Source organism: Cebidichthys violaceus, unplaced genomic scaffold (assembly GCF_023349555.1).
Source record: "Cebidichthys violaceus isolate CVI_PGR_0920_01 unplaced genomic scaffold, fCebVio1.0.p SCAF_49, whole genome shotgun sequence".
NCBI lineage: Eukaryota > Metazoa > Chordata > Actinopteri > Perciformes > Stichaeidae > Cebidichthys > Cebidichthys violaceus.
In genome coordinates, this window is record NW_027176694.1 from 830187 (window position 1) to 844475 (window position 14289).

At 42.4% G+C, this 14289-nt stretch overlaps 2 protein-coding genes across 2 annotated transcripts; one reads left to right on the top strand and one right to left on the bottom strand.

The window, feature by feature from the left end:
* Position 1: 1 nt before the first annotated feature.
* On the bottom strand, positions 2-7962 carry ttk (ttk protein kinase). The gene is made up of 25 exons (XM_068730016.1): positions 7903-7962; positions 7185-7272; positions 6863-7085; positions 6600-6706; positions 6366-6509; positions 6121-6235; positions 5950-6031; positions 5677-5789; positions 5268-5349; positions 5047-5155; positions 4696-4918; positions 4228-4334; positions 3805-3948; positions 3535-3713; positions 3131-3276; positions 2920-3046; positions 2526-2618; positions 2271-2428; positions 2009-2160; positions 1748-1872; positions 1496-1570; positions 1225-1401; positions 521-617; positions 312-406; positions 2-225 (listed from the first exon to the last, which is right to left on the bottom strand). The coding sequence occupies exons 2-25, from the start codon at positions 7270-7272 to the stop codon at positions 145-147; spliced, it is 3042 nt and encodes a 1013-aa protein (XP_068586117.1). The 5' UTR covers positions 7903-7962; the 3' UTR covers positions 2-144.
* A 619-nt stretch (positions 7963-8581) lies between these two features.
* Positions 8582-13786, top strand: ebag9 (estrogen receptor binding site associated antigen 9). Its single transcript, XM_068730075.1, has 7 exons — positions 8582-8875; positions 9424-9518; positions 9882-9963; positions 10159-10314; positions 10896-11006; positions 11370-11461; positions 11982-13786. Exons 2-7 carry the CDS (start codon positions 9436-9438, stop codon positions 12097-12099), a joined length of 642 nt encoding a protein of 213 aa, XP_068586176.1. The 5' UTR covers positions 8582-8875; positions 9424-9435; the 3' UTR covers positions 12100-13786.
* The last annotated feature ends 503 nt before the right edge of the window (positions 13787-14289 follow it).

Here is a 14289-nt window from a genome sequence, read left to right on the forward strand (position 1 = left end):
CTGTGGTGTATGCTTACATTTATTATCAGAGGACAGGAGTAAAAATGAAGCAATATAATGACTTTGTTTCAAAGTCACAAACATACAAACATAGATGTGTTAGTTCTACATCTCACAGAAAGTACTGTTACTGTACTGAAGTGGTTAACAGGGGTTAAAGGTTGAGGACTTTGCGCATTCTGCCACATCCAACTTCCTGCCGCTGCTGCACATTTTGGCCAGATTCTGTGAAAAAGCAGAAAGCAAGAGTTATTATTTCAGAAACTCGTGGACGGAGTCAAAGATCTAAAGTTACGCCTCGTAAATCTCACGTTAGCAGCTCGGACGATGCTGTTTGGAGACCGGAGGGCTGCGAGGTCCGTCAGGATCTTCTGGAGATCACGGTTACTCGGACATTCTGAAACAGCTGAGTCGAGTACGGGTCGGCGTCACATGGTGAACGGCAAAAATACAGTTTGATGAGAGTGTGTGTGTGTGTGTGTGTGTGTGTGTGTGTGTGTGTGTGTGTGTGTGTACATACCTGGTCCAGGTGATGCTTGTTGCTTCAGCTGCAGGTACGGATGCTCCAGCAGCTCTGCAATAGAGATTCGCTCTCTGGGGTTTCGTACCAAGCACCTCTGAAACAACCAGATAAAAACAACTGATTTGTATTTCACATCACTTCAACAGCACTTCTAAAGTAGCCAGTTTTAATCTATGGACATCAATATTATTAGTTCAACCTGTAACATACATGAATGTATGTTTAACCCTTAAACAAATGTATTTGATAGGATAAATATTAATTTAATAAAACATTTAAAGATTGACCTGCACCCTACATTTATCTGCACTGTATACTACATAAGGGCAAGACACCCAAATTTCTCCCGTAGCTGTGTCCTACGATGTGTGAATATTAGTTAGTCCTGATGGGCAGGTGGCATCTTGCACGGTAGCCCCTACCATCAGTGAACAAATGGGTGTGAATGGGTGAATGACATGAAGTGTTAAAGCACTTTGAGTGGTCGAGAGACTAGAAAAGAGCTACAGTATACAAGTACAGTCCATTTACCATGAGTGTATGGTCACTACAGTGGAAGCACAACTAACATGCAAGCTTGTATACCAGCAGGGTTACCTCCACTATGGAACCACAATGAGCTAGTTTACCATCACTTCAACAACTCTAAACACTTGACATGTATCTTTCGTGTTCACTTCACACTAATATAGTTCAGTCACCTTCAACACATCCAGCAAATCCTTCTCGGCGATGTCGGGGAATTCAATCCCATGAGACCGGTCGATGATGGCGTGCAGCTTGGCAATCTGATTGGTGATGCTTTGGAATGGAGTTTTCCCGTAAGTCATGCAGTACAGGATGCACCCAAGGGACCACACGTCACCTTTGGGACTGATCTTTGGGAGAAACAAAAAAGAGAAAAAGTGTTTTCACAACAGCGCTGCAATCAGAAAGGATCGCTCCGAATGTTTAATCGACTACGCTTGGTACCTTTGAGCGAGCTTTTCCTGCCTGGGACGAGGTGTCTTTGATGGCTTCAGGGGGCATGTAGTTCAAGGTTCCGACCTGCGTTTGACAAACGACCATGCGTTACATGTGTGGAGACCTTTCCACCCGGGGTATAGATCCAATACAGCCCGATTATGTGTTTTCACTTCCATACATTTAATACCAATCGAATCACGAGTGCTGCATGTTAACACAACAAGCGAGAGACTCGTCGTGTTCATTCAGAACTCTTACCTGAGAGTCCTTCATAATGCTCGTAACATCTGGCTGGATTCTGTTGGCGATGCCGAAGTCAATCAACTTCAGCGAAGCGTTCACAATGACAAAATTTGCCGGCTTCAAGTCACTGTGGACAATGCCTGCATAAAAAAGACACAAAGAGGACATTTAGTATATTTGGGGGATTGTTAGAAATGAAGACCGCATTCGCGTGCCATTTAGTAAACAACACTGAGATTGAGGGAAGAGACGTGAGAGCTCTGGAGGAAGGCGGACCGTGTTTGTGGATGGTGTGGACGGCCTCCAGCATGTTCTTCCAGTAGAACTTCCTCTCCAGCGGATTCACAGTCTTGCGGTTTCGCAACCAAGTGTTCAGATCCAAGTTTCCACACTCCATCCGCATGTAGATGTAGCTGTTGGTTATTTCACTGCAAACACGCAAACATTCGTCATGGTTATATGACCCATTATATTTCTTTATTTTGTATACAAATGTGACTTAAAAAACTGTTTCAAGGTGACTTGGATATGTGCTTACTAGTCATAGAGCTTGATAATTTGATCGCTGTACTGCTGCAAGTGGTTCAGATGTTCAATCTCATTTTTGTAGCTCTCTATTGTCTGGGCGTCGGCCTCCTCGAGGTCGACGTATTTCACAGCAAACAGCTGCTTTTTGTGATCAAGGACCTGGTAGACCTGGAACGAGCGGAACAACAACGCCCGCCGATTAGAGTTGCAAACAAAGCCGATGATCGCTGCAACAGAATATGAATTTCCGACTGATTTCTTTTACCTTACTAGATCCACCACGTCCAATCATCTTGAGTATGAAGAACTGCTTGCCCTTGATGGTAATGGTTTCGTTTGAAAACGCAGAGAGGGACGCCTAGAATTGAATTCAAGCAAAAGTCATTTCATCATGTCATTAGTTTCAAATGATTGTGTCGGCCATTTCCAAACAGAAAACGTTTTTCATACTTCAAGACAAGCTAGGTTCATCTTTACATGTACAGATGTATCGTGCATTTCATCTCTGCTGTATAAACAGTACAAATCTGTTACGACAGGTGCTTGGTGTCACGGAAAACATTGTGGACACATGCAGTATGTCCTCTGAGCCTAAAAAAAATAAATAATTAGTTTAGTATCCAAGATGAGAGCAAAAGTAGGGCATGAACATGTCGTACCTGTGGAGTTTGGAAGCATGGCACTTGGTTTAGCGGTGTGCACGGCTGCTGAACGGGTCCAGCTCTGTGTGCTGCCACTGCAGAGGAAGACGCCTCAGGGCCTCTCTTTAAGACAGGAGTAATAAAGCTGAGAGGGGGGAGGGAGATGGAGAAGGTGTTATTGGTAGCTGATTAGGTTCCAGACCAGCAGACATCCAGGTCAAGATAATACCTGCTAGCACTGGGGTTCCTGTAGCCGTTTGGTGTCTGACAGACTGTCTGTGGGTTCATTCTTGAAGGAAGATGGAGGGATGGAGTGGGGAGGGACTCAAGCATACGGGGAGCAGGTCTGGGGTCAGGAGGTGTCGTTCGTTTATCCTAGGAGGAAAATAATTTGGAATGATTTGATGAGCGCCAGGGTACCTTTATGAGACTACAATTGATAAATAAATGATGTGAAGTGGTCAATTTAAAAAGTGGAATGGAGACGGCAAACTTGGAGGAAACACTGACAAATAAGGGAAAGTAGTTATTAGTCCCCAAATCTGACGGGAAGAAAGAGCAGTTTATGAAACATTTGACACATTTGCTCTCAATGCATTGCACAGAAAACAGCAGTAACGAGTGTCAGCAGACCTCTGGAGACACGTGCCGGTTGATGTTGATGAGAGCTGGCATCTTCCACTCGGATGAAGGCTCCTTGCTGGCAGCTTTAGGCTGTTCAGCCGACCGGTTCACAGGGACCCGAGCAGGGAGCTGAAGTTCCGGGTTTCTCCCACAACTAGACGCACTTAGCGCAGCAAATGTTTGCAAATCTACGAGAAAAGACCGTAGAAATGAAAACCATTTCAGTTACAATCCATCTCAGTGTTTTAACTTTATTAACTCTCCTCAGTTAATCTCTACCTGCGGGACGTTCCTCCTCCCTGGTGAGCACGAGCCGGTTCTCCCCAGCTTTCAGGTTACGTATGGCCAACTCCAGGAGCTCTGCTGGCCTGGCATTTAACGCCTGGGCTTTGTGCAGAATCGAAGTTGCTTTGATCACATTACCTTAAAAGGAAAGGAGGAAAAAAACTGTTGTAATTTCACTGTTTAATCAGTAAAGTCTAGTCAACCTCTCTGTAAAATAAAGTCAGAGCTTGTACGAGTATTAGGACACTGGCACATCTGTACAAACAACTCAAGTTCATTTAAAAGTTCGTCACATGAATGTTGCCAAATGTAAACCCGCATGTATTCCATTAAACGTGAACTCATAACTGCGTTAATCTGTGCATTTGGTCCGTGTCAGATGAGATTTATGGAAAGTAAAATACAAAGCCAGTCTACCTTGAGAAAGCTCAAACTGGGCATGTGCTATGTGGACAAAGGCAAAGGCTTTACAGTTGGATCTCGCAACTATAAAGTGGTCCTGGGCCTCATCTGGGTCTTCAATCCTGCAAAAGGAACAAAACAAAACAAAAAAAAAGACAGAAATGTGGTTATACTTTACAAAGCGGTTGACAAAGCGGTTGACAAAGCTTATTAGAATAAACATGTTAAAATCCACAACTCTATTTGAGAGGGTTAAAGTGCTGTATGCCCTGATTTTAAATGATTCTGAATGATCAGAAATAAAGGTTTGCCAAAAATCTTCAACCGTGAGAAAACTTCAATACATAATTAAAAAGTAGAGTCTGAGCTTCAAGTGAATCGCTGAAAACTTTTTTTTTTACCGTGCATTTTTAAGTGATCGCGATTACACACATTGATGGATAAAATGCTGTGAATCACAATCTTAACGTTTGTTCTCCTCACCCCTTGAGTTCCGCATATCTGACCAGTATTCTGGCATAGCTGGCGTTTTTGCTGAATTGTCTTATCGGCAGCCTGGAGAAGATTTTAGAGCAGCAGTCCTTGAGCTTATTCAGGAGGTTGATGTCCGTGTGAGGGCTGCCTCTGCTCTCCAGGTCCATCAGATATGTCCAACACGACTCGGGGGAATTTGAATTGACGACCTGGTCGAAGATGAACGTCACATCTGCCAGGTGAGGGGAGAGGAGGGGGGGAGAAAAAACTAAATGTCATCGAAACGGTCAAAACACTAAATGCACATTGCTCCCACGGCTCTGAACGTTTTATTTGGCAACTCAACAAGTAGTGTAGTACCGTCCACTCTCGGGGCGTCCCTCGTGTCGTGTGTGTGAAGGAGTGTGGTGGTGGAGTCCACAGCTGCCTGGTCCTCCCAGGGGCAATGCTCGGGACTGACAGCTGGTGGCTGGGAACACAGCGATACAAGAGAACACTTCTTTCTTTAACTCAATGTTGTGATGATTCGGATATTGCTCGACCCAAACTTCTGCAGCTCGTTTTTTTTTTTTTTTACTCACTCTATAGTATAAACGATCGACATCTTTTTTCTTTGAAGACGACGGCCCAAATAGCGGGTTCACGCTCGAACCAGATGTTTGCCTGAGACAAAATGAAACAAATGAAGTATCGGTAACACATACAACACTTGAAATGAATGATTACACATTTGAAATATTTAAGAATTTGCATCCAAAGTGAACGTGGTAAGTGACAGGTATATCTACAATGATCAATGTCTTTCTCTTATAAACAAACATCAGACTTCATTTTCCATTTAGAGGAGTCGCCCCCTGGTGGCCATTTAAAAGAATGAAACCGGAGGCATATCATATTTTATTTGGCGACAACAGTGTTTTCATGCAGTATTCCTCAAGACATAACACAATTAAAACACATCTGCAAATAAATGTCGGTATAAAGAATTACCTGGACATGCTGGTGTGGATTGATGCATTATTTCTCTTTGAGGGCTTCTCATTAATGTCGTCATCATCATCCTTTTCGGGGATAGAGAAAGGTACTACGGGAACTCTCCCTGGCTGGAGTACAAAAGTACAGCTTACAACGCTAAAACTTCAAGGGTTATTCTGTAGTGAATTTCATACGATCTTTGGAAGGAAAAAAAACATGGTTAAAGGATCACACAGGGGGGAAAAAAGCATGCGTAAGAACACAAGTAGGATGAACTGGAACGCTCACCATGCCAACTACTCTCTTGCAATGAGATCCAGATCTCCAGCCTGGTAGTTGGTCATCTGATGATCCACCGAGGGATTCCGTCCTGCAGGGCAGAGATCGACGTGAGATGTGATACTTCCTAAATCAAACTGAGGTCTTATTAAATGCTGGAAAGTGGCGTTTTATTCTTACCCTGAACCAAAAATGCTGGAGAGCTGCAAGTCGCCCGTGCCGTCCGATGTTCTGCATACTTTTTGGAATACTGAGCCCTTTTTGACAGAACCGTGGACATTACTGTTCGACAACTCTGGCAGGAAGAAAACACAGCAAAAAAATCAGAGAATCAGACAATGAGAAGTATTGGAACAGTATTTTGGAAACGGCTGTACAGCAGTCAAGCAATCAATGTAATTCCATGGAATAAATAAAAAACTCACGTAGTACATTTTCCTTATCCTCTGAACAGAATAATAGTGCTTTCCCCGTCTGCATGCTTTGCAAGGCAGCCTCCAGCAGCTCCTTTGGTTTGGCATCCAGTTCAATAGCATTATGCAATATGTAAATGCCTCTCTTTGTGTTGCCTGGTCAGATGATATAGCAGACACTGAAATACCCCAGAGAACGTGTCAGGAGAATGTGCTTATATGCACGAGACCAACAAACAAACCTACCTTGAGAATGTTCAAACTGCGCATGTGCAATGTGAACAAATGCAAAGTTCTGGCTGTGAGATCTTGCCACGTTGAAGTTGGCTTCTGCCTCATTGACGTCTTGAATTCTAATTTTTAAAAAAAAAACAGGAAAAACAGACTAAATGTCCAACCTACAGATGATTTATTTAATCCGGCCTAATCAATCTACTGATGAATACAGAATTAAAAAGTAGAAGAAGGATAAAGGTATTGTATATTGAAGTAATAACGTGGTTACTCACGCTTTTAGCTCTGCAAATCTGACCAACAATCGGGCATAGCTCTCATTCTGACAGTGTTTTCCCAGCGGCATATTGGAGAATACTCTGGTATAAAAGTCAATAAGTCTGGTGAGGTGGTTACGATCCAAGTGAGGGTCCCCTTTCTTCTCCAGGTCCGTCAAATAGGAGAGGCACGACTTAGGCGAGTTTGAGCCGATAACCTGTTTAATATTGTCTGTGTCATCTGTAACAAGTGCAAGGTGTTATTATGATTTGATGAAGTATGTACATATGGATACTGGTGCATATGGAGCTTACAGTGACGGGACTACTGGGTCGTTACCTTTATGGAGATCCTTTGTAATGTTGTTGATCTTTTGAAAAAGCATGGCAAACCGCTGCTTCCTGTCTGTATGCTCCTCTTCTTCCATCTGAAATTGAGAAGCAGATACGTAACATTAGCCCGGATATGCATGCTGTCTTGAACAGAAAGCACGCCAAACCCCGTTTAAAGAACGAGGATTTAATGATTCCTTACTTGGTATGGTGACAAAGTGCATAAGTGATGTGATGACACGATTTTAGACCTTTTAATAGGACACTCTGCTAAACCGGTAACATTATAAGTGACATTTAGCATATCAGCCAGGATGTGGGTTAACTGAGTAACGTTAAGAGAACTAAATAAATATATTGCACGTTACCACAATGACATGCAGCTTTATGGACCGTTTATTTATTCACGTATTAACTAACTTTCTTAAAATACCTGGCATTTATAATCGCTGCGAAGCAAGTCAGAGTTCCACTGACATATGCAAGATAGATTATAGGACACCGTTCTAGATTTACAAACGAATTTACTCTTTCGTGTGTACAATAGCTCAGTTAGCTAGCTAGCTAGCTAGCTAGCTACATGTTGTTAACGCTTTTGTTAGCGTGTTAGTAGGTAGCGACTTGGTTCCACTATGGGCTACGCAAACTCAAGAAGTATAAAGAAACACGTATAAAGACATTCATTCACATTAAAGGAATATTATTATTATTGAGAAACACCTCACCTTGTTTACGATGATATTAATCCTGTTTCACTGGAGCACGAAAAAAGGTTCGCCTTCAACTGCCAGTTTTCAAATATGCCACTTCCGTCCCAGTCGTGTGTTGATTGGATAGTCTGTGGTGACGACAGCGTTGGTTGTGTTTACAAACTAGCGCTTACCCTCAGACACAAGACACGTTTCCACACAGTCACGTTAATATGTGTAATACATAGTTTACAATTAATTATCATAATACATTATATATATTTAGAGTTACGTTATGGTTTATTTTCATTCTTCAGGTTTTCTATTTCTATCAATAAAGTTAATTATTTTCGATAGAAAAATGACAGCAGTGACTGTTTTTCATGAACCTCCCATAATTGTAAAAATAAAATAAACTAATAATAATATCAGCGTGACAATGATAATGATAACTTTATTTATATTTATTTTCCAAGCTTAAGCACGACGTGCTTTCCAGATTAAAAGATTTCACAAAAAAATGTAAACAAAGATCATCTTAAAATGACAATGATAATGTGTATAACATATTCAGACACAAATGTAAAGGTTTTCTGTCATTGATTTATCCATGGGGATTAAGTAAAGTTGTTGCACGCTCATATTCCGACAGTACTTGAATGCAGCAGCTCCACGCTGCACTTCCCTGTTCTAGCTTCCTTGGTTCCTGCTCCTCCCAGCTCAAAGATGGCAGCCATGGGACAGAGATGAGAGACGACACCAATTTAGGAGTTTTGTTATGAAACCGCATGGGGGGTACAGCTGATACATGCATGGTTTTAAAATGACAGCGGTATAATTTGTCACTGCCAATGTGTCGTTTCACCAAGTCAATTAAAGGATTCAGAAATATCATGTTTTTCTGTGGGCTAAGCTAGCAAGCAACGGTTAGCAAATACATGAACTTGCCTCTTCTGCCACACAAGAAGAAAGCAGCTGCTCGGCATACGGTGTGTTGACATTTTGCAAGGTGAGTGTCTGTGTGATGGCTAGCGAATCTAATGCCAACATGTGTTGTGAAGGCATAACGTTTACGCTGTTGCGTTAATTTAGCATAAGCTAAATGTTGGCAGAACTTGTCTTATAGCGAACAGTTGGCGTTAACCTTAGGTCTATCTTTTGTTGTATGGTGAAAATCGCGTATCTGTCAGTATAATTGCATATATTAGTGTTTAAGTATGTTCATTGCATCTATCGTTAACATTTGTATGCAATCTACGAGCTAGCTAAGTGTATCCGTGTGCCCATAAGCAGCATTTGAATAAGATGCTAGTGTCTCAGCTCTCCACATGATGGATAATATGGCTCGTTATTGGGACGTAACGTTCACGTACGCCAGCACGTTTCTTTTTAAGGACTGATTCCCGGCAGACTATCTTCAATTTCATGCTACCCTGCATATTAATCGGTCTAGCGTTACTGGAGGCTTGCTTTACTATACATCCTGGTGCTTTGGCGCAAAACAAGTCATGGTTGTGAATCCAAATGCCTAATATATTCTCTTTCCTTTCCCACCAGCTCAATTTCATCATGGCCATCACTCAGTTCCGTCTTTTCAAGATCTGCACATGTCTAGCCACCTTACTGTCTTTCTTTAAACGGTTGATATGCAGGTGAGCACAACTGAACAAGTACCCCCCGAGACACGCTATTCTCTTTTCATGAAGATCTTGTCAATGCAAACATAAAAACGTCAAAACAATCTAACCAAATACCTTTGAACAATTGACAAGATGTACTGATCAGTGTTGAGCCACAACCAAATAGCTGTTAACTTTTAATATGTAGTGCTTGTTCATCATTTTGGTGGATCATTGGATTCGTGGGTCACATGCATGCTGAAAATGTAATTGGCAGAGTTTACATCCCTGTCAGTGGATCAATCTCTCTACACTAAAGCGATCTGGCCTTAGTGTTTGGTAGCAACGTTGCTGCTGCTATTTCCAATGCTAAATTTGTTACCTTTTGACTTCCAGGACCGGACGGGGTCGCAAGCTCAGCGGTGATCAAATAACTCTCCCGACAACAGTGGATTTTTCATCCTCGGTACCAAAACAGGTCAGTATCAATCAAATCAACCTGCCCTGAGAACGTCAGACAGTCAACATTGTGCCAACGCTAACTAAAGATATAAGCGTTCAACAACAATTCCAGACCGTGCTATATTTGCTTATAAACTACACAAACTCCTGCTCTTGAATTCCTTGTATGCATTTGACCTCAAACAGTGTTTTTATCGTCTATTCTGCACAGCCAGAGATTGAAGAATGGAGCTCTTGGGATGAAGAGGCTCCTACAAGCATTAAGATCGAAGGTGGCAACGGAAACGTTTCCCCCACAGGCAACGAGATGGACGAAGAGCCCGACTACTTCAAAGACATGACGCCCACCATCAGGAAAACACAGAAGGTATGTCCGCAGACGGTGCAGCAGGTCCTGTTTGAAATAGTGCATACGCTCGTTGTTCCTTAAGGTTAATGTTTTATTTCATAAAAGTGTCTCCATGTTGTTAGTGGAGTTGGTCTTGGTTTCAGGCCTCGCCTGTAAAACACCGCTCGGCGGCAAATAACACATTTCCAAAGAAGTAAACAAAAATGATTCTGCAATGATAGCTTACATAAAAACATGGACCATAATGCACTAAACTTGCATTTTCTGTTTCTAGAACTTTTATTGAAATATGAGGTTAGACCAGTGGGTAAAAGGAATATATCAGCTGACTGATTGCAGTGCTCCTGTCCTCACCTTTTTTTTCCTTTCTTTTTTTCTGGAAAGTTTTCTTGAGATGCATATAATAACAAGACATTATATAGATATCATATAAGCGCATGACATAGCGTATCTGCATAGTAAAAAAAATCGTATGTATTTACATTATAATTTGCTTGAATTTAGTCAATGTATTTGACGGATCCGAGTGGGATTGTAATGCGTCACAAAGTGCTTCAGTTTAAGTTTCAGCCGCTGTCTCTCTGGGTCCCGTGTTGCAGATAGTGCTGAAGAAGCGGGAGCCTCTGAACTACCTGGTGCCTGATGGCTCAGCAGGTTTCTCCAGCAGACTGGCAGCCTCTCAGGATATGATGACCTTCAGTCCCCCCTCAGTAAGTTACAGCTTCATAACCATTACATTTATTTAATGCACCAGAGATTTAAAATACAAAATCTGAATTTTGTCTTTTTTCAGTAGAAGGTCAATCACTAACTCATCTCCCTGTCATGCTTGCCCGTTAGATTGTGTGGTGATTACAGTCAAGGGGTGATTACCTGAACTAGGACATTTACATTGGGAAGTAGCAGAGATGCAACAATGTGAATTGTAGATCGTTCATCTCTGGCAAAGCTAGAGGAGACATCCAAAACAATTGTTTAGTTAAGAGGCAGTTTTGGCCCAGTTCCCCGAAAGTGTAGCTCCTGCAGTAGAAACGCTGTAGTCGTGGGTATAATCTGTAAATGCGTGTGTGCAGGCTGAACTGGGAGAAATGGATACCTGGCAGGGGGACTCGAACGCCTGGGAGGACGAGTCTGATGCTGCGTGGGAGGCAGAGGTGGTGCTCAGGTAACATTTCAAGAAGTTCCCCCGCCTATACACAGTACGGAGACACGCACCAGTACCGGTTTGTCAGCATTTTTCAGTTGCCCAAATTTATTGTTCATCATTAATAATGCACCAGTCATTTAAAGGAACAGTTGCACGAGTTGTGTGTTTTGTATGTAAGACGAAGGGGGGAAATAACGACTATTAAGCTTTCTCACATAAGGCAGTCTGCAACCATCCGGTATTGGTATCAGTGTACCATAACACACAGGACTTGGTCAGCTCGTCTCTTGTTGAAAAGACCACTTACAGTAGGCGTCCTGGCCACCTTTTCTAATGATGACGAGACTGTAAGCTCCCTTTCCCTTTTGTGTTGGAGGGGATGCAGGTTCACACACGGACCAGCGGGTGGCAGTGTAGGCCATTGTTACAACACAGCAAGTAACAAGATGTTGTTTTCCCCACTCCCAGCTGGCCTCGCGTCTGTTGATGTGCTGTAGTGACATTGCTTTGCAATTTGCCTTTCCTTCCTATCCAACAGACAACAGAAGATGGCTGAGAGAGAAAAGAGGTCCATGGAGCAGCAAAGGAAGAAGATGGAGAAAGATGTTCAGAGGATGATGAAGAAGGAGCAGAAGATTGCCGTCAAGCTCTCGTAACATTATTAGAAATGCTCAGTTTTGAGCCAAAGGGATGGGAGGGGGGAGGGGGGGGGGGGGCGCGCAAGGACACTGAATCAATCGTCACTCTGTCTTTGAAGTCATCATACCAAACAGGATTACCACCCTTCACTACTTATCTCTTAGCCAATCTGTCCTACGCCACCCTGTTTCCAGCAGCAGCCATTTTAGTCTGTTTCCCAGCTGCAGCAGCGTGAGACGCATCACTCTCGAGGTCAGATATCGCTCCCTGGTGTTCCTCCTGTTCACGCGGCGAGGTCGTTTTGGTCTTCGAGGGGAGCGCCGTATTCATGCGATCCGGTTCATCTGAGGTTAAAAGGTCACATGCGGCATTAGCGGGTACCATTTAGATTCTGATTAACATCTGCTGGGTAGCGTAGAAAAATGTTATTTTGTTTCTTTCCCAGGAACATTTGTAAATAATCAGGTACCTACCTTTTTTGAAACCCAAATAGGGAGTACATATCCCTTTCTTTGTCGTATTTATAATCTCAAAGGACAAAGGCGTTAAATTAATTTTAAGCATCACTGTATACCAGTGACATCGCTTGGTTTGCTTGATTGTTGTGTTTTTATATTCATGTCTTTCACTGTCTGAAAACTTCTTTTTTCTTTGTCTTTTTTTCTTTTCTAATGAATATTGCTCGATATTTCACATTACCCCCCTGTGCTGTGCAGCCCTTCGTACACTGGACATCTCTATTAGAATGAAGGCTGAAGATTTTCATTATGAGTATAAGGATGAAGGACCATAGACTAGAATCTAGCCCAACTGTAAATGTTAGCTGTGGGTTCCTATGGTAATCTCATGGCTACTGATCTGCCATTTATTCTCCTCCTTTGTCAGCTTTTGATATTGAAGGAAAAACCTCCAGTGATCACTGCTTTCATTTTTTTGGGGGGGGATTTTAATTCTTTTTCGAGGTGGTGGGAATGTTACTGTGCTCCTAAATAGTTGTTACTCTCACTGCACAGACGGCGTCTCTCTGAAACCCGGATCATCACAGTGCGGTCTCTGAGCGTTTACCTCGTCGATATAACTAGATGACAACGGCTTTCGCTGATCATCCCGTTATGCGTCGTCGTAATGAATTTACCAGTCAGTGTTGGAAACAAATCGGCACCACTGCCAATAGGCAAGCTGTTGTCATGGAAACATTGGAAGGTGGAAAAAGGCCATTTCTATAAATTGAAATGTGTATAGACAATGATTCCTGATAGAGGAGGTGAATTTCTATACTGAATATTCCAAAAGTAAATGCTTCACAAGCTAATTGATGGCTTGATGTTCTCAAGCAATGACATACTCTGTTGAAACTTGAATGATTAAATGACTAGTGCATGATCAGGTTTAATTGAAAGTGGGGTTTTTTTAAGGGAATTTGGCAAACTATTTGTCCAACTTATTTGTCATGGAGTAAAGCTGCAAGTTTTGTCTTTTTGCACATTTCAGTTTTACAAAAATGAATCAGTTTCTCGCCCATTTATTTTCTTTTTTTTCCCCATTCATGTGTAAGACTTCATGTTAAAATATTTGTCATGATTGAGCACCAATGAGGACCGTAAGCTCGATCAATCCAGAAGGATGTGGCAGATTGTACACCTGCTGTATCAGTCCGACATGTTTTTAATAAACTGATTTGATTCATACCTCGTAGAGATGAAACGCGTTGGTCATGCGTCTGCTGCTTGATGTGCAATTTGGGAAACACTAGATGAAGTGTTGTCACAATAGGGTGACAACATAAGGTACCCTTTGGCTACAACAGAAGGGTTTTGGGCTTTTTATCAGCTATGCTAGTGATGTGGCTCCAGGGTTTTTAGTCAGTCACTCAAACACTCAGACTGAAATATCTCTACACATCTTGGACGGTGTGCCATTCAATTTGGTACAGACACACAAACATACGTACTGATAGTGAGCTTGTTAGCATGCTGATGTTAGCATTTAGCTTGAAGCAGTACAGCTTCCATGTACAGCCTTTCAGAGCTGTAACCATACACTCTAGACTTGTTCATATCACTGTAACACCAATGTGGCCTTTTAATTTGGATTGACAGGATGTTGCCGTCACTCATCTGACCCCCCCCCCCCATCATAATGATGTCACTCCCATCTGTCAGGGGCCACTGCCTGTCTGCCAAAACCTCTCAGAGACCGACCCACTT

What these genes read in the sequence shown, in the direction of transcription:
- ttk (XM_068730016.1), bottom strand. Translation starts at nt 7,272, where the DNA reads ATGGAAGAAGAGGAGCATACAGACAGGAAGCAGCGGTTTGCCATGCTT. An exon ending in AGGAACCCCAGTGCTAGCAG is followed by an intron (nt 3,047 to 3,130) that starts GTATTATCTTGA and finishes CCCCCCTCTCAG; the next exon opens with CTTTATTACTCCTGTCTTAA. An exon ending in CCACACCATCCACAAACACG is followed by an intron (nt 1,873 to 2,008) that starts GTCCGCCTTCCT and finishes TTTTTTATGCAG; the next exon opens with GCATTGTCCACAGTGACTTG.
- ebag9 (XM_068730075.1), top strand. Translation starts at nt 9,436, where the DNA reads ATGGCCATCACTCAGTTCCGTCTTTTCAAGATCTGCACATGTCTAGCC. An exon ending in CATCCTCGGTACCAAAACAG is followed by an intron (nt 9,964 to 10,158) that starts GTCAGTATCAAT and finishes TATTCTGCACAG; the next exon opens with CCAGAGATTGAAGAATGGAG. An exon ending in TGACCTTCAGTCCCCCCTCA is followed by an intron (nt 11,007 to 11,369) that starts GTAAGTTACAGC and finishes GCGTGTGTGCAG; the next exon opens with GCTGAACTGGGAGAAATGGA.